We start from the raw sequence: 19457 nt of genomic DNA, 5'->3' as shown, positions 1-19457 counted from the left end.
GAGTTCTCTATTACCAGTTTAACATAATTTAAATGCAAAAGCTAATCTAAGAATAGCCAGTTTCTGCTGCTCATATCCAATCTTTTATGACCAAGTGCCCATTTTGTTTCTAAAGTCAAACCTAAAAGTGAATGCGACAGTTTTTGGTGGACTTAATGGACTACTTGAAATACCTGAAGACTCATCTGTTTACACTGGCTTTGGGAAAGCGTATATTTTATTACATTTAATTGCTTATGTGGCATTTTGTTGTTTTATTATGACCCGATACAAAAAAGTACTTCTGATAGTCACACTAAACTGGATAATGCAACATCTTGCAATCCCAAAAATATTCCTTAAACCAGCTTCCTAAATATATTTATTCCTAGTTTACTGATTCCTCAGCTCTGTCTTCAACATATTTTGTTATAAATTGAAGTACTACTACATCTATTACTACTCTTAATAATGTCCTATAATACATACCACTACTTCATATGAAGAATAAATAACATAATGCTGCCACACCAGAAAGACATCCATTCAATATTTTTCTGACAAACAGTACAGCTTAGTTAATTACAGTTTAACTAGGATAACAAAAATGCATGAATTTAAGTTATCTTTTATGTACAGGTAAATTAATGTCAGCTTGAGTGCATTGTAGATATGGTTAATTTGTCTAAGTGGTCACAATAGGTACTACTATAACATGACTATTATATTACAGCTGAGCATATACAACTGGATGCCAAAAATAAATAATTAAAATTAATTATGTGTAAACATTTAATTGTATATCTAAAAATCAGTCTTCCACCAGTCTGGTATACATTTTTAGGAACTCTTGCCACTCACAGTATGGCGACCGCGTTGACGTATCGTTTCTACCGGGCAGCGTCGACAAATCAAGATCGTGCTCTAATATCATTGGTTGTCATTCCTCTGTCAGGTTAGGTGGTTTGTTGTTTGGAAAAAAATGAGGCGGGTCTTTCGGAGAAAGCACCAATCGGCGTTAGCTACGCGTACCAAGATGGTGAACAGACTTCCGGAACTAGTGTGAATCGTCAATTCGCGTAGTATGTTTATTCAAAGTGTTAGTTTTTAATATTTTCCTAATTGGAAATAAGGTATTTACTTTAACAGCATATATTCAAATGTAATACAATTCAATTCGGTCGTAGCAGCTGTCAACTACTGTAGACCCTAGTAGCTTGTGAGGTAAATCTTTGCTAGCTTCACTCCTTTGATTTAAATGGAAACTATTTAAAGCCATAAAAAAGCTATGTTTGTTGTTTTACAGAAATTAAGATATTTCGTCGCCGGTCGAAAAGCTTTAATGTATGGTACCACTATGAATCTAAAAGAGGAGACAGTAGCCACTTTAAAGCGGTTTGACATTGGAGATAAGTTCTCCTATCTTCCGGTCCTGCCTAAAGCGTCAGTGTTGATCCCCCTGTTTGTGAGAGGTGGACAGCTGCACACCTTGCTGACTCTACGCTCGAAGGAGGTAACCTGTGACGACGTCTCTGTGGAGGAGAAATGCTGCCTTTCAGTTTCAGCTTTATGTGAGACCTTCTTTCATCTGTGTAGCTGAGGACCGGTGCTGGCGAGGTGTGTTTTCCTGGTGGAAAGCGAGACCCCAGTGACCGGGATGACGTTGGCACAGCCCTAAGAGAGGCACAGGAGGAGATAGGTTTACCGCCTGATCAGGTCGAGGTGGTCTGCACATTGTTTCCAGTCTTCAGCAAGGTAGAGGAGTACTTGTACCTAATACACTTTGTGTCAGAGCACTAGATCCATCATTTTCTCTGATTTCTTCATCTTCTTCAACAGAGAGGCTTGTTGGTGAGCCCCGTTGTTGGTTTTATAAAGGAAACATTTACTCCAACCCCAAACCCATCAGAGGTTAGTGCCGTGTTCGCTGTCCCGCTGGACTTCTTCACCAGAGAGAAGGACCACTGCATTACCCATGGTGTTGCTGGGATGACTGGACCGCTGCACTCATTTTACTTTAGAGACCCTTCTTCAGGAAGCCAAGTATCACATATTTGGACTAACGGCTATGTTGGCAACATTGGTTGCTGTTCTCGCACTAAAGAAAAAACCTCAATTTGATGTTGGTTTTGATCTTGTGGATCCTTTAGCCTTTTTCAAAAAGATTCTGCATAAAAGACTGAGTAAGCTATGATTGCATTTGATACTCTTCTAAACTCCTAGTAGCCAGTAGTACAATATGATTCTCAATTTTTAAACACCAGATGTTTTAAAAAAATTATGCACTTTTGTTTCCACTAGTAAACATCTCAATGCTTCCTAATAAAAAAAAATGGTTTCCAGTGCTGTATTTTGTTTCATTAACAAACCCTGCTTACATATGCATTTAAACTGAGAATTTGTACGTTTTTAAAAGCTTTTTGAAGAAACAAACCACCAACTCTGCTTTGCGTGTAAGTGGGTTGATGACATCATGAGAGGCACAAGAATCCAGGTGATCAACATGTATCGCATCAACACCAAAATACTGAACCAACATTTGGTGATCAATTTTGTATCCGTGTTGTGAACTGGTATTTTAGCCCAGGATAACTAGGCTACAGTTCCTCTGCATTTCTTGGTTTTGCATCAGAAAATGTGATGTCATCACCCAAACACAAGTTTTCTAGTTGGAATAAATCAGAGGATTGGGTTGTGCTGTAATTTTAATATCTTGTTGCTGTTCTCTTACTGGTGTGTTTTAGGTTGTGTGTTTGGGATTTCTTCTTCGGGATAAGGCAACATGACCTCTTTAAGTATCTTGATGTATTCAAATTGCATAATGGACCATGATATGAGAAACATACCCCATATTATTATGAGCCATCATGTCTTAAAAGTAATCTCATCAGAAGAGCTTGTTTTGGGGGGGGACTTTGTTTCAGATGAAATAATTCACACCAAAACTGACTATCGTACCTCACCTTCTAGGTGGTGAACTATATCATACATGAGTTTGACTTGACAGAAAAGTGTGGCTAGTAGCTACAAATTCAAACTTAGACGTTTAAATTTTTATTAATTCATTTAATGTAGCAGCAGGATTACAGATATAAACAGAAGAGTATACAAATGTCCAGACAAAGGCAAAGTACATGTTAATAATAGTTCAAATGTATAACACGCTGGGGTTGACCTTTATCCTTACTGCAGGGTCTTAAGGCTAAGATACTAAAGCTCAAGCTACACAAAACCGATACAACAGAACCGTCGAAGGATGTGAAGTCGAAAGCAAACTAGGAAAAGTGAGCAAACTGATTATGCACAAGGTACAGCTCACACTATTGGCAAACAGTTAACTTATCATGGCTGCCCCTTTTGATCGAGCGTTTCACATCAACAAATGTTGACAAGTACACCAACACCAGGAAGTTTTCTACAAAAACAATCGCCACCGTCTTGTCCCTTTTACCTCACACTTACAAATCTCATGAGGCGTGAAAAAAAAAAACCCAGAAAACTACAGAAATATGGAACTGCGCAATATTTTGATAAAAATCACACATCTCGACTAAATTACAAGAAAATATATCAGTTTGAACTATGTGTATGACTGCTGAAATGATTACGGGTCAGAGAGGATAAAAAGGACAAGGAGCAGGGACACAAAAGGGACGCCAGTAAACACAGCAGAGCAATGGTTAAGTTGTCAAGGCACACAAAGTTCTGTTGAAAGCATCACAATTGAAATTCAAGATACCCCTGCAGTATATTTCACATTTAAATATACATGGATATTCACCGACATGACTGAAGGGACAAACCTCCCTCCACCCCCTGACATAACACAAAGATGTGTGTGTGCTCTCTTCGCCACAGTTGAATCAATATTTAACAAGGTTCTCTCTCTCTTTTTTTTTTTCAGGCCTAAATATACCGGCTCACTAGACAATGTGAAGGGCTGGACATGAAACCAAATCACCATCCGACAGAAAACAAATGAATGGAAACATGAATGACAGCTGGTGCCACACCCACTTATATTCCCTTTGCCTCGGAAGAAAACAAAACAAAGCAAAAGAAAAATAAAAAAAATCTCTAAAATGGTAATTGGTCCGATGTCAGATGTAGACCAAGCCAGGTGTCCACACCATGAGGTAAAATTTACATTCATGAAAGCGAAGTCACAGGTTGGCTTTCTGTGTTGGTATGGCTTTAAGAGGCATTAACCTTTCCACGGTTCTTCCACAACATGGTGTGCTCTTTTTAAAATGTCCCCTAACCGAGAGGAACGGAATGCTTGGAGACGACGTGGCTGCGCTCTAACCTGATCTACAGTAAAATGGATGAGTCAAAGTGCCATTTGAGATGCATGACGTGAAAACTAAGTTTGAAAAAAAAAGGGGAGGTAAAAAAAGAAAGAAAAGAAATGAAAAGGACAACTTGCCCACACGTCATTAGGTTTGCACAGTCCGGGTAAAATCAACAACGATGTCCACTTGATTATATTTCTTAACTTCAAACAGTTCACAGTAAACCTGCGCTTCATCTCAACAAAAGCACAATATCAATGATATCTCCTGTGCCATGAGCATAAACCAAAAAAAAGCTTTGTTTTTACAAAAATACTCTACACTCTGATACATGGATACAAAATTTTAAAAAAGATAAGTTACTTTAAAATGGATCACTAACAGCTGCAGGACAAGAATATGACTATGACAATGTAAACAAAATGCATTTATGACCAATGCTATAAGAACATCTGAATATTTATCAAAAATTGGCTTTTTGATGATGCCAAATTGGCTACTTTTGAAGATGGAAAGCAAAGCAGTGTCATCTGCATGGAAAAAAAAGAATTATCAGGGTTCCCACAAAATGTTTGTGTAAAAAAATGTCAGACTTTTCCAGGCTCATTTTTAAACACAAATGTTTGCTATGCGTTTGGATTTAAAACCGGTAAATAAAACAAAAAACGGTGGAACGATGGAGGAAGAACAGAAGGAACGTTTTGAGCAAGGAAGTAAGTAATGAAGGAAGGGCAGAGGAACAAGGTGACAGAGGACACAAGGAAGGAAGCCACCAAGGATTCTAGCTAGAAAGACAGAATTAAAGAAAAAGAAGGAAGGCGAAAGAAGAGCAAGGAGAGAAGGAAGGAAGTAACAACAAAGAGAGAAGGAAAGAAGAATTTTAACTAAGAAGCAAGGATTTGAGATGGGAAGAATGTCAGATAAAAAAACATGAAAGAAGGACACAAGGAATCAGAACACATGTGAAATGGGACAAGGAATGAAGTCCAAAAATATCAAAATTTTTCATGCAGATCTGGAAAATACAGAAATCAGATTTAAATCTTTTCCAGACTGCGTAGGAACCCCGAGTCATGTACTGTATCAGATAGGTGGAAAGTACCTTTTTTTTGTGTTTTGTAAATCTGCTGAATTGCTTTCCACGGGAGAGCTGCATTCATCTGTAGAAATGAGTAAACATCATGAGGGCGTCCGCAAGGACAAGCCGGAGATGGGATGGCGACGAATGACAACGGGAGCTTTGGTACGCCTGGCTGCGCTCCAGTCCGAACCCACAACAAACAGCCAGCGCTGTGGACTCAACTTTGCAGACACAGTTAAAAACAAAGCCAGTGCTATTAGAAATAGTTAACATCACAGCAGAGGTGCTCCTGTACATAGCACCATAGATAATGTCAGAAACTTCGGCCTCTAAGTAACAGCGAGCCCTCGCTCAATATGAAAGAGACGAGCCGTAAAACTTCATCCGGTGCCACTCTGTACGCTCTACAAACACTGACAAAAAAACAAAACAAAACACAACGCAAACGAGACAAACGGCAAAACAATCTGCAGTGAATCGGTACAAAAAGGAGAACTGAACGCAAATCCTTCATTTGAGAGTAAAAGATGAAATAATATCTTAGATGGCTAGTCGGTGTGTAAAACACAAAAGGCCCACTGAACCACTCAAACAGTGGAAAATCACAACGTTCTAGTGGGAATGGCTGCTTCTGGACAGGCTTTGACTGGACCACCGAGACTTGAACAGTAAGTTGACATTCTTTATAAATGCTATAGCTAAAAAAAAAAAGAAAAAAAAAAGAAGATAAAATGTGAAAATATTTGATTAAAACTTATTCATTGTTACAAAGACAACTGCTTTCTATTTTTTCTCGTGTACAAATTCAGCTTGTTCCTTACAGAGCTGTGGACGGACGGATAATCAGGAGGAGCGGGTTACACAAAAAGGTTATAAAGTGCTTGAGATAAAATGTTTATAAAACCACACAACACTCTTGTTTTCACTAGTGGAAAGCTGCTTTCTGTCCATGATTAATTGGTAAAAACTACCAACACATTGAAATGGAAAAAAAAAACAAAAAATAAAACTGAACACAACACATACATGAATGATGTTTAAAAATTCATCCAGAAAGCTTTCACAAACCTACTGATGAGGCCGAAACATGAAAACACTGCATGGCGCCCACAAAAAGTCACATTATTCAACAGGCTGAACCTGATTTGTGATTGTGTAATGTTCCCCTCTCACCCGATTAATTTCACACTACATTTTAATGAGAAGTTTTATTTCTTTCTTTTTTTTTTTCTTTTCATAAGCATGGGTCAGTTAGAGGCATCAGGGTAAACCAAAATTTTTAAAAACTACAAATTCAAAAAGGAAAAAACAAACAAAAAAAATATATATTTTCAGCCACCCATCACCTTTATTATGGCAATTCTGTTTTAAAACTTCAGTTGACAACGTATGACTAGCATGTCTGGTAAGCAGCTAGCAGCAGGCTAGCTAATTGAGCTTTAAGTAGCTGGACTGACTGAGAGAAGCCCCCAATATTTCATTCCTCTCTCTTACAAATAAACTATTTCAGGCTGCTTGGAGAGATTTCCAGTCATAGTGTAGAAACTAGAGAAGCACCACCCGTCTCTTTCATTAAGCTAAGGCTCTTTTTAAATTAGGAGCCTGAATGGTCCGAGTAACTAATAACTTGTTATACTGTCGGCGCTCAGAATGACGACAGTACGTATAATATTCTGCTGCTACTAAATTTAGAAGATGGCTAGTCTATGTTGTTGCTTAATACTAGATAAATTAATAGTAAAAAGATGTATTAATTTAGAAGCAGTCTGAATATTTTTTTAAAGATTCATTTTTGTAAAAATATTGTAAAAATGTGATATTCAAGGTTGTACCGTGAGAATCTCGTCCCTTCCCATGCCGAGTTCAAGTAAAACAACCGATAGCTTTGTGCTTCTGTCCTCTTCATCAGAGACACTTCAAATGCAAAACAAATGCATACCAGCAAATATTTAAAAAAAAAAACACATCCTTATTCTCAAAGAAATGAGCATTTCAACTTACATGGATTTGTAGACGTGCAAATCCAAGGTTTGAGGAAAATTGTGAGAATTCTTCAAAGCCAAAAAGCTAAAACCAAAAATGTCTTCAATCATGAGCCATTTTAGCAACATTACATTTAATCCTAAAGTTTCCCGATTAATAGTCTGAAACCCTGAAGTGAAATGAAACCTCAGAGTTCACACATTCACAAAATGAGATTCAGCCTTTATCTGACATTCCATCCCTATTCCACAAAATGTTTCCAAATGGCCGACATTCTTTATCCCATCCCAGTTTTTTCTCCTCCCACACCTGGCGGGTTTGTTGCATCATTTCTGAGGCTCACATCATCTAAACACAGAACAAAAACACTGCAGTTTTTTTTTAACATTAATGAATCAAGCAGTTACTCTGGGCCTCATTAACTTGCAGGATGGGTAATTACAAAGGAGGATTCAACAATTCAAGAGTAATGAAAAATAGCTAAAATGAATAATGAATTAATAATGACCTTTTAAAAATCCTGTCAAACCTCATAATTTGGGTTTTTAGTAAAAGGGCATATTGTTATTAAGCATTAAGATTTTTTTGTTTTGTTTTATGGCATTGGCACAAAAACCAACACACCGCCTTGCCAATTTGATGAAATGTAACTCTAAGCCACACGTGTCCCGACCCGTCTCATTGCTTCTGCAGACTTTCCAAGATGTCCTCGATTTTATCCATGCCAGACGTTGCAGAAATTGTCGCCTGCATCTGATTCTGTAAGCTGCTCTGTATCTGTGTCTGCAGGCTGGTCTGCATTGGAGTTTGGGTGTTTGACTGCAGTGCATTTTCTAGGCTGGTCTGCATTTGTGCCTGAAGAGTGTTTTGCAGATTGCTGTGCATGCCTGGGCGCTAGCCTGGGGCATGGGCTGATCCAGCAGAGGCTGCATGTGACTGGAGTTCTGGGCTTGGGTCTGAGCAGGCAGGTTCGGTCCAGAAGAACTGAGCAGCTGGGATGAGTCTGAGAGAAAGAGAGAACAGGGTCATTTACTAAGAAAGAAACTGTGGTTTCAAAGTTATAACTGTGGCATTAAGACTCCAACAATCTTAAAAGCTTCATGAAGTTCAGGTAATTCTGGCTTTACAGAGCGGTGATTTTGTAATGCAAGGTGTTTGATGTAATGTGTCCTTCTGACCATCTGGTGGTGAAGGGTCCGGCAACACCGACGCGTCGGCGCATGTGTCAAGCCCTTAGACAAAACCCCGTGTCGGTGCGCGTATTGCTTTCAGCAAGTCACATGACTGATACAGAAACCGTTTTGAAATGACACTGGTGCGCCAAACTGTATTTATAAGGAAGCGAATCTGTCAACAGGATGCATTTGCCAAAAGAATTCTTGATCTTTTACGGTACAGCGTCAACCATGGAGCCTCAAGGCAAACGAAAGGTTTCACAGTTTGGGACCATTTTGATCTTACATCAGAAAATAAGGTATTGGTTGTCACTTCGTTGTTGTTTCATTCGGTTCTTTTCAGTTTCTAATTGATCTATCTGAATTTAAATTCAGCTGAAATGGACTCTTAGTTTACTTTCATATTATGCTCTGCAGGGTCAGTGTTGCATATGTTTGACAGAACTGTCTTATTTAAATAAATTCACCTCCTCAATGCTGAGGCATTATAGGGCCAGGCATCAGAATGAAGTCCCAGATACACCTAGGACAAACTCAGGTATACAGCCATTCTACAAATTACTCAGTTGCTTTTTATAAATATGTTTGTTCTGTATGTCTCTGTGTTGCCCTAAGACAGACTGGCGACCTGTCCAGGGTGAACCCCGCCTCTCGCCCGGAACGTAGCTGGAGATAGGCACCGGCAACCCTCCCAACCCCATTAGGGACAAAGGGTGAACAGAAAATGGATGGATGGATGGATGGATTTCATATAAATATATTGTTTACTTAATTTTTTTCTACAGCAGGAGAAGTTGTGTCAAAAAAGCGTAACAGACAAAATTTCAAAATGTTGGAAAAAATAATTGTTTTGAATAAAAATTTGTGAAAAAAAAAAAAACCCAGTCCACAAGCATCCTCATTCTAAACACGTTCACTTAAATTTTCATCTCTTGGTAAATGTTCACATTATTTATTGACTGTACCGAAGAATATCAAATATATTTTGAATTTAACTGAAGATATGACATAATACAATATATAATATACAATAAAATACAATGACTTAAGTCTTATTGTATAAACTAGGTCAGCAAATCAGTCTGTCAACTATGTTGCCTGTAGGGATTTTTAATGTCCAGCAGGTGTCAGTATTCAGTGACACAGTATCGACACAGTTTTGCTTTGGGTCAAAACGCTTCATGACGCCTCATTTACCCATCACTACCTTCCTGGGTGTGTCGAACGTTTCTGTCTCAAAGGATGTTCAGCATTTCACTTACTCGGGTGAAGAAGATCCATTTTGCTGCTAAGATGCAAGGCAATAATGATTCTGTTCATTTATGAGGGGAAATTAGTTGATGGTTTGCTTGTCGAAAAGTTCTTTTATATTTTGTTTAATGAAGATTACAATTATATTTTGGACATATTTTTCATGGCAGAAAAACATTTCCTGTGTTGCACACAGAGTGAGTGGGCAGGGCAACACTCCTGCAGACTGGTCTGTCCTTAACCAATCAGACGCTAGGGTTCATTTGAAGAGCCAAAATGACTAAATTATGACAGGAAATATGCAATACTTTAATACAGCGCTAGGCATTGCAATATTGTTAGTTATGATTTCTAATAATAGTTTTGGCATGTAGTCATATTTTAATTAATAATATAACAATTGTTTTAAGCTATGTTGCATTTCTCAATATTTTTTTACTGGATGGTCACAAAAAAAAAAAAATCCAGGTGTTTTTGCTCTCTTCAGTAATTGCAGCCCAATTGATTTTATGAAAAAGAGAAATTTAAATGCTTTTAACGTATGACTGAATAATGCACTAATTATTGTAAAATATTTAGTGTAAGATATTATTGAAATTTAAAGGTGAAGCTATTTAAAAGTGTTTTACACATCTTCACCACGGATGCCAACAAATGTGGACCACACAGTAAGACGCCGACTACTTCGTTTTAAAATAACCAAAGTCTGCTGGTAAGATGATAAAAAAAAAAAAAAAAGATTAAAACTGTCTCACCAGTTCTGGATGCCAAACACAAATAGGTTGGGCTGCCCCTGTGGTGCTACAGGTGCCACCCACTGCGGTCTGGAACAGCTGCTCTGGCGGCTGCTGGCCCGGGCTGGCGACCACGCCAACGCCACCCTGCACCACAAAGATGGTTGCAGTCGGAGCTGCCGCCTCGGTGTTGAGGTCCTGGGAACCAATGGTCCCCTGCAGCCCTGACAGGGACGTCTGCGGGATGAACAACTTCACCGGCTGACTGTTGGGAACCTGGCTGGGGCTCGGGGTCACCTGCATGGGCTGCTGCTCCTGGAACAGGCTCTGCTGTTGGTTTGCGGCAGGGGCGGCGTTGCTGCCAGAGGAGCTCTGAACTTGGAACGACATGGGCTCGGCTGCGTCCGGTTGGGGAATTCCAACGCTAATGCCTGGGATGGGGGGCGCGGCTTGAGCCGGGGTGGTGAACAGTAGATCCGAAGTGCAGAGGAGCAGGCCAGTCTGCTGGGGCTGAGAGATCTGGTTCTGGGAGACGGCGTTGGCCTGCGAGTGGTTTGGGATGCTCTGGAACAAGGTGCCCTGCTGGCCCAGCGGGAGCTGCTGCGGCGGCTGCTGGTTCTGCTGCGGGGATTGCTGCTGCTCCATTGGCTGGGACAGCTGGGTCGGAGGCTGGTTCTGGAACATGGAAACGGGCTGGGGCTGGCTGGATGACGTCTCCATGGAAGAGATGAAGGCCAGCTGGGGCTGCTGCTGGGGCTTGCTGCGGCTGAGGGTTGGTGGACAGGAATATGGTCGACCCCGTGGGCTGCTGCTCGGACCCGAGGCCGCCGCCGGAGAGAACGGTCAGCGTGTTCTGGAGCAGGGCGGCCTGCACCTGCTGCTGGGAGCTCTGGGTCTCGGCCAGCGGCTGCGGCGACTGGAAGAGTTGCTGTGGCGGAGACGTGTGGGATGGCGGTGGCGTCGGGAAGCTGGTCTGGATGGTGAGCAGCTCTCCCGCCTGCTGCAGCAGGGAGACGGGCTGCTGCGCCTGGGGGGAGGAGTGAATCTGGGGCTGCAGCAGCTCGGCTTGCAGCTGCTGCTGCAGCTTTTCCAGGACCTGCTGCTCCTGCTGCTGCTGCAGATTGCTCAGGATCTGGTTCTGCTGCTGCTGATCCTGGAGCTGGATGTTGTTCAGGACCTGCTGTTGCTGATTCTGCTGCAGCTGCTGCTGCTGGATATTCTCCATCATCTGCTGCTGCTGCTGCAGCTGCTGTTGGTCTTGAGGCTGCAGCATGAGCTGCTGCTGGATCTGCATGTTGCTGAGGACCTGCTGCTGCAGCTGCTGCTGTTGTTGCTGCTGCTGTTGCTGCAGGTTTTCAAGGATTTGTTGCTGTTGCTGGAACTGCTGCTGTATTTGTTGCTGATGCTGCTGCATTTGTATCTGTTGTTGCTGCTGCTGCTGCATTTGTATCTGTTGCTGCTGCTGCTGCATTTGTATCTGTTGCTGCTGCTGCATTTGTATCTGTTGCTGCTGCTGCTGTTGCTGCATTTGTATCTGTTGCCGTGCCGACAGGGAGGCTATCGGAGTTGCCCAACCGCAGGCTGTTCATGTTCTCCTGGACGTGCTGCTGTAAGGACTCTGCCGACGCCGTCGGGTTGTAGAGCACGGAGTTGAGCTGCTGCTGCGCCACCGCCACCTCCAGCACCTGCTCCAGGGTGGTGGTGCCTCCAGCCTGCAGCTCCCTCACCTGCCCGCTCCAACTTGGGCCACGCCTTCCTGGGGAAACAGGGCAACCTGCGTCTGCTGCGGCGGCGGCTGAGCGGGAGCCGCCATCTGAGGCATGGCTACGACCACGATGGTCCCGCCGTTATCGGAGCTCTCCGGAGAAAGGCTTTCTTGAGGGTCTCTGAGGAACTGCTGGGGGACTTCTGGCGTCACCGGGGGGATGGTGGTGTCTCCCGACACGGGAAAGGATGTGGTGGAAGAGATCTCTTGCTTTTGGATGGTGCTGAGAGACTCCAGGCTGGGAAAGACGGGGGGCGCCTGGGGTAGCTCAACGTCTTCAGGCTGCAGGGGCATCGGGCTCTCGAAAGCCTCCCCTCCTGGATGCGGGCTCGAGTTGAGCTCCAGAGTCTGCTGCACTGAGATCAGAGGGTCTGGGGACGGCTAAGTGGAGAGAGCGCAGGGAAAGTTATCACCAACTGTGACCCTGATTGAGATAAGATAAATGTTTAAACAGAAAAATGTTTTACTTTGAAAACATCTGTGGGTTGAGGGTTGCTGGAGACCTCCATGGGTGTGTCCTCCTGCCGTTTGGAAGGCTGACCAGAGCAGTCGCTCTGCTCCGAGGACACGGATTTGATCTGACCGTCAAAGATGCAGGTGTTGACCAGCGATGTTCCTTCTGTTTTGACCGCCTGGCCGCTTGAATTATCTGCCGAGGAGCGAAAACAGAGCTTAGAGGAAGTTTTCAATCTCCGGACACCATCACATATTTCAGTTCATTTTATTGTTGATTTTATGTGACAGATCAACACAAAGGCATAGCTGAAAAGTGGGAAAAAATAAATAAATATATATATATATATATATATATATATATATATATCAAGTTTATCTGTAATTTAAAAAATAAAAATTTGAAAAGTGTGGCTTGATTTTTTCAGTCAGATACTTCTAAATAAAATTGTAGTGAATTGTGTGTGTAAGTTAATCTCAACATAAATACAGCTGTTCTGTGAAGGGATTAAAAAAAAAAAGCACACCACACTTTTTAGATTTTTAATTGTAAAATACTGCGCATAGTTTAGCTTCCCCTTCATACTTCTCCATCAGACAGCAACACATAAGCTGATAAACAAAATAAACAAAACAACCAAAAACGAAAATAAAATGGATTCTCAGTCTCCATTAACAAAAAACGCACTTGAAAAAAAACACTAAACAACATAAAGTAAAAGTGGAAATAAATACTGCATTCAATCAAAAGAGTGCAGATGATGAAGTCTGTATATTATGTTGCCCTTCAGTAATAATTAGATTTAAATAGAGAAGATGGGCACATCGACTACCTGATGCAATAGTTCACACTACATGATTTTTTGCTCCTATTTTTCCCCTTACAACAATCTTAAAACGTTGATCTTTCTAAGATTGTGTGGTGTGTTACGGTAGATCATCGTTGCCGCTCCGATCTAAATCAGGGGTTTTTCCCCGACTGGGAGCTTAACGCAGCCTGTTGAATGTGACAGGCAGCCAATCAGAAAGCGCGGATTCTCCTCCGTGTTTTCTGAGGGGAAATTACAGAGGGGAATCCCAAACAGCTGACACGGTGCAACCCGAAGTCCAGCAGACATTGGAGATGATATGTGGAAACAACATTAATGTTTATTCAACATGCAAAGAATATAGAAATGACAAGAGGAGGAGTTGGAGCGAAATTGCTACCGCAGTTGATAAACCCGGTAACTTTTCAGCTGTTCTTCGTTAACGTGACGTAAATAGGTTCTAATGATTTTCATTCAGTCAGGACTTTACGCTGACACTAGCCACATGCATTGCAGGTAGATTGTAGTAAAGCATTGATTAATACCTGGTTTTAAAATTAGTTAACTGAACTTGTAGCCATTATTTTGTGCCCATTGTTGGACACCACACGGCAGGAACGAACCCGATCGAACCGTTATACCAAGGATTTCTGTCGGCTAATGTGTGGACTGTCAGGTTTTAAAAATGGGCCGACAATCAGCCGACAGCTCTAAGATCGTGTAGTCTGCGCTGGGCTTTACACTGAGGATATGAGGAAGGGAGGGTCAGTGGAGAGCACCGAGTTGAGCCTTTTTTCATTCAGTGTCATTAACAGAAAGTGAAAAAGGCCGGAAGAGACGATAATGCCGATAATTAAAATGACGTCGATAGTTTTAATTTATCGTACGATTAATCGATTTATCGTTTATCGCGACAGGCCTACATGCATGACAATAGACAACCATAGAAAGCATCTGGCTATCTTATGACCAGTTCATATAAGATGCTGTTTAATCACTTGTATCATTATTAGCTCATTGTAAACTAATTTAAAATGATTTGTGGAACCAAATTAAGAGTTTGTCCTTTTATTTTTGTTGTAAAGCATCTGAACAGATTCTGCTCTGCAGCAATATGAAAAGCGCCAGTGGAGGTGAGAACAGCTCACTGTACCTTCACCCTCCCCCTCTCACCTTCACATATGCTTCTCTTTAACATTGCCTTTTAGTCTCTGCTCTCTCTGTCTCTCTCTCCATTCCCCTACAGCTGTTACATAACCTCAAGCCAAAAGCTGTATTATCATTTATCCCAGAAGGAAGGTTTAAATCTAGGGTAAGAGAATAAGCCTCAGCGATCTAACTTATAAAATATACATGATCTAATTTAATCTCGGGTAAACGTCTCAGGTCTTGCTACAGCTGTTTTTCCACTAAGCGCTCTGAGGAAGAGTTGGAGCAGCTCTCATTTCTTTTGCGTTACTCAGTATATCAGCCTGCTTTTTGTTGTTTTTTAAAGCAAACTTCTTGAAGGCAAGTCTTCTGCCCGTTGCCAATTATTGTACCCGACTGTTTTCCTTCGCTTGATACACAGGAGAACATTGACCTATGAAAAGCTAAAGAATGACACAGACTCTTAAACTCACTGAATTACTACTGTGTGCAGACAGTAGATATAAGTTATCAATGCATAGACTCTAAATGGCATCTTTATGCACTTTGCTTCTGTAAGAAATTTTTTTCCCCCATTTCTCCAGCTCCACTGGAGATAAAACGATCAATAATATTAATTCAGACAACCACAGAACCACGTCTTTCAACCAACACAACTATTTTATGCTCTTATGTAAGACACTCCTCATCTCCCGACTTAATTAAACTCGTGCTTTGTAATTTGTGCATCACTAATTCATGTCTTTCCTTTCCATTTTTAAATACTTGACACACACAGCGCCAATGTTCATTTGGCTTTTGGCTTGCAGCCTGAGTCGAATGTTGTTGTTGATACTAAAATATTTACTTCATTCTTGTCAAATGATCAGTCCTGGTATTTTTCATGGCTGCGTTTAAAATTAGTGGAAGAAAAAGTATGTCTTTGTTAAAGCCTGATAGTAAAAGAAATCTGCCTAAAAACTGTTCAAAATGGATTTTGTAAGGTTTTATGGACATAATTCTGGCACATCCAGAGGGTTTAGGTGCCAATTCATATTTGAAGGCGTAATTAAATTACTCCCATGGCTATTATTAGATACAAGCAATGAACAGAAATGGAGTGAAAACACAGCAACATGGCCCCAGGTCGTTATTTTCCTTTTTTCGCTTAGTGGCATTTACATTGTTTTGATCATATTTAGGTTGAATTCATGCCACACATCTTACAAAAATAATTCGATAGAATAGAGACAGATGAGAAGATGAACTATATAAGCATGTCAAAGGCAACTGCATGGCTTTGTAGCTGCGCTACCTGATTCTGGAGTGTAGGTGAAAGCCTGGGCCTCATGTGATCGACCAGCATTGGTCATCACAAAAATCCCCACAGACACAGGAGAGGTGATGGACTGGCTGTGGAACGGAGGAACGGTCACCACCAAATGGTTCTGGAATACAAGGTCAGCTACATTAGAGTCAGGCGGACACGAGTGACGCAAACATTTAGACATAATGTGTCCTGCAGGGTTTTCATGCTCCATGCATATTTCTGATTGTGGTACGTTCAACCACAAACTTCAATGTTGGGATTTCATGTGACAGTCCAACACAAAGAAGCACATAATTGTAAAGAGTTAGGACAATTGTTGATGCATTTTTTGTGGGAGATTTCTTCCAGGATCATTTAGGATTACCGACATAGAGGGGGTGAATACACAAGTTTATGATACCTTTTGCTGGTTTATCACATAAATTTCCATCAAACACATTGAAGTTTGTGGCTGCAATGCAAGGATATGAACACTTTTGCAAAGGCACTGTATCCAGCATTATTAGCTTGCATGTACCTGATGAAAAAGGTCCGTATCAATCTTCGCCTCAGCTTGCCAGGAATTATCGTCTACGGAGTTGAGAGGAAATACTGTTTTTCATTTTTCGTCATTCATTTAAAATGCAAACAGAAAAGCTCAGAAATGGAAAAACGAGACCTGGAGACACCAATAAACTGTCCTTAGTACCTGCAATGTTCTCCTGAAATATGACTTTAGTTCCTTTGAGGAAGTTCTTTCCAATTATAAAAACCTCTTCGCCTCCTTTCACCGAGCCGCTGTGGAGACTCTTCTTCAGGATCTCTGGGAGTCCAGCTGGCTGGGCTGAATGGAGACGGAGTCAAAAAAATAAGATTTTAGGATGATATTCATAAATTAATTAAAAAAAACATTTTTTTGGCCAAAATAAAAAAGCCTGGCAACTCACTGCAGAGGATGGGTGATGAGGGGACCTGCAAGGTGAGCACTGAGCCATCGGGTTGGGGGATGTTGACCCTGAAGGCCAGCCTGGCTCGTGTACTTTTCTTCTTGGATCCCGCCACACCGATTCGTGCCTCCACGTCTGCGTTACGCAGCTTCAAAATCCCCACACAGTCCACACTGCAGACACAACACGAGGTGGAGAAATAAGCCCTGCGTACTTCGCATAAACATTATGAGCCTCCATGTGAAATAAAACCATCTTTTCTTACGCTAGCGTCATGTCATTGCTGGGTTCCAGAGGGATCTCTATAACCGTTGTGCCGTCTATGTCCACCTCCTTACAGGCAGTGGTGTTGCGTCCCGTTACCCGACACGCCTGATAAAAACCGTGAGGCTTCACTCTGCCCGCATCGTTGGCAACAAACACCTGAAGAACCACTGGTTCGCTAATGCCTTCCAACTGTGGACAGAGCATTAAAAAAAAGAAGAGAAAATAAGTGAATGGAAACACTAAGCTTCAGAAGGTTCCTACATATTCCATGACGTTTGATTTAGATTTAAATACGTAAAAGAAAAAGTAAACTGAATAAGAAAAGTCTGAAGACTTTATTCTTTAAGCCATTTTTTAAATGATGCCATCCACATTTTACCAACTCGATTATTTTGGCATTGGAGTCACTTAGAGAACCCAAAGATAAATGTAAATCTTTAAAAACACACTAAAGAGAATATTTCACAGTTTTTTAAATTTGAAGGCAACATTTTAATTTTTTCCTGTGGTTCCTAACCTGGGATCTTCTTAGATATCAAAGCATTGACATCTAACTGACATCATGTTTTCTATTGAAAAAGAAAGTTGGAGCTGCAAGACTTTGAAAGTTTTTGATTGGTTTTCATATCAATCTATTCTTTATGCATACTGACCTAACTTTAAGAATATTTTTTATCAACATTACAAGTGCATTACCAATTACAATATCACTGAAAAGCATTTCAGCATTTTAATATTGAAATGAAACTTGTACTATATAGACTCAATAAAAACTGTGATCTATTGTCTGTCAGCTTTTTTAGCAATTACCTTTTGTAATCTTATCTAATATTTTATTTTCCTGAGAAATAAAACTTTGATAAACTGTAAACAATAACCATCATTATTAACAGAAACAAATGGCCGAAATACAGAATTACCATCAGGATGGTCATTAGTAGTGATTCAGAATAATAGTTCAAGCACTTTTTAAATCCTTTCTGGTTTAACAGTTAGCTGAGGATGTTTGGGGTCAAACCTTGACAGTGGGGAATCCTTGCTGTGTGCGATCTTTAACTGAACCTCTGCTGCCCTCCGTCAGGTACCGGGCTCGGTGCTGGGTCTCTGGCTGCACCAGGATCTTCAGCTCCTTCCCGTCACTCCTCTGAGGAAACTGGGCAGACAGTGAGCCACCTTTCACCGCAGTTGCTGAATCGAGAGAGCTGCACGACAAAAGGACAGATTCAATTACTGCAGAACAGAAAGAAAAAATAAATAGCTTTTATTGTACTGCTACAAATAATCAAAGCTAAAGTCATCATTACAAATGAAGAAATAAGGTTTGAAGATGGTCCACACCCTTGCAATTGAGCTGGTCTTGTCTGTGCTCAGCTGGGAGAGGACAAAGTGAGGACCCTTGGCGCTATCTGCATCAAACACGTCCATGCTGTCCTCCGGAGGGGTCGGCTTGGGGCCCGGTCGCTGGCGAGGGGTCCGTTTCCTGGATTTGCGTGGCACTTCCGTGTTGTCGTTGTACGAGACGGAGCTGATAATGCTGAAGTTGGACACGGAGTCGTCGGCCCACATGCTGCTGCTGTGCTCTGAGTCCGGACACGTCGCCGCGGCGACGGCGGGTTCCTCTTGGCACGACATTTGGCTGTCGTCGAACAGATCTTCGGGTGGCGGCGATATGTTCAACACGGGCCTCCGCTTTGACGGCGTGTTCTGAAGCTGCTGCACGCCCAGCCCCGACAGCACGCCAGTCCCTCCATCTCCGCCTGTGGAGTTCGCTCCGCCGCCGCCTCTGCTGGGTGCCGATCCGGCCGCCTCCATGCCCTGCATCTCTGACGCTCCGGGCCCGTCCGCTCCGGTGGAGTGGAGGTGCTGAGAGACCGCGAGGTGGTCTGAGGAAGAGGTAGACAGGCCCATGGCCAGGGAGGAAGAGGCAGAGGGGCTGGAGGTGCAAGAGGTGGCATCTGCAGTAGCACACACAGAACAAGTTAGCACAGATGTTCAGCACAGAGCAGGCTAGCAGTCCCATTCAAGCAGCTGAATTTGTGCATGATTTGTTCTGATTTCCCCTCTTCCCAACTCTAATTTCAACAGACCGTTTGTCAGTTTTACACTCTCACTGTGCATGCGAGAGTTGCCAAGCATTGATCAAATAATCTGAAGTTAAAGTTGAGAAGGGTACTATTGGTCCCACAATGTTTTTCATTTTCTCTGTTTGTTTGATTCCTGTAAAAAAAAAAAAAAAAAAAAACCCTCCCAATTAAAAAAATCAATGTGACAAAACTGACATGCT

At 41.8% G+C, this 19457-nt stretch overlaps 2 protein-coding genes across 2 annotated transcripts in view; one reads left to right on the top strand and one right to left on the bottom strand.

Moving 5' to 3' along the window:
* The first annotated feature begins 997 nt into the window (after window positions 1-997).
* nudt7 (nudix (nucleoside diphosphate linked moiety X)-type motif 7) lies at window positions 998-2326 on the top strand. The gene is given in 5 exon segments (XM_032577930.1): window positions 998-1203; window positions 1286-1492; window positions 1576-1734; window positions 1819-2022; window positions 2024-2326. Coding segments are annotated over 4 exon segments (684 nt in total). The 5' UTR covers window positions 998-1203; window positions 1286-1321; the 3' UTR covers window positions 2174-2326.
* A 694-nt stretch (window positions 2327-3020) lies between these two features.
* Window positions 3021-19457, bottom strand: part of LOC116729465 (nuclear factor of activated T-cells 5) — a 29175-nt gene continuing 12738 nt past the window's right edge. The window contains 15 exon segments of the mRNA XM_075074338.1: window positions 3021-8226; window positions 8229-8338; window positions 10509-10566; window positions 10568-11251; window positions 11253-11957; window positions 12046-12231; window positions 12234-12641; window positions 12728-12909; window positions 15966-16098; window positions 16498-16550; window positions 16669-16803; window positions 16907-17079; window positions 17172-17362; window positions 18192-18375; window positions 18513-19128. Coding sequence (XP_074930439.1) covers window positions 8014-8226; window positions 8229-8338; window positions 10509-10566; window positions 10568-11251; window positions 11253-11957; window positions 12046-12231; window positions 12234-12641; window positions 12728-12909; window positions 15966-16098; window positions 16498-16550; window positions 16669-16803; window positions 16907-17079; window positions 17172-17362; window positions 18192-18375; window positions 18513-19128 — 4031 coding nt within the window. The 3' untranslated portion in view covers window positions 3021-8013.

Source organism: Xiphophorus hellerii, chromosome 2, assembly GCF_003331165.1.
Source record: "Xiphophorus hellerii strain 12219 chromosome 2, Xiphophorus_hellerii-4.1, whole genome shotgun sequence".
NCBI lineage: Eukaryota > Metazoa > Chordata > Actinopteri > Cyprinodontiformes > Poeciliidae > Xiphophorus > Xiphophorus hellerii.
This window is presented reverse-complemented; position numbering and strand designations above follow the sequence as displayed.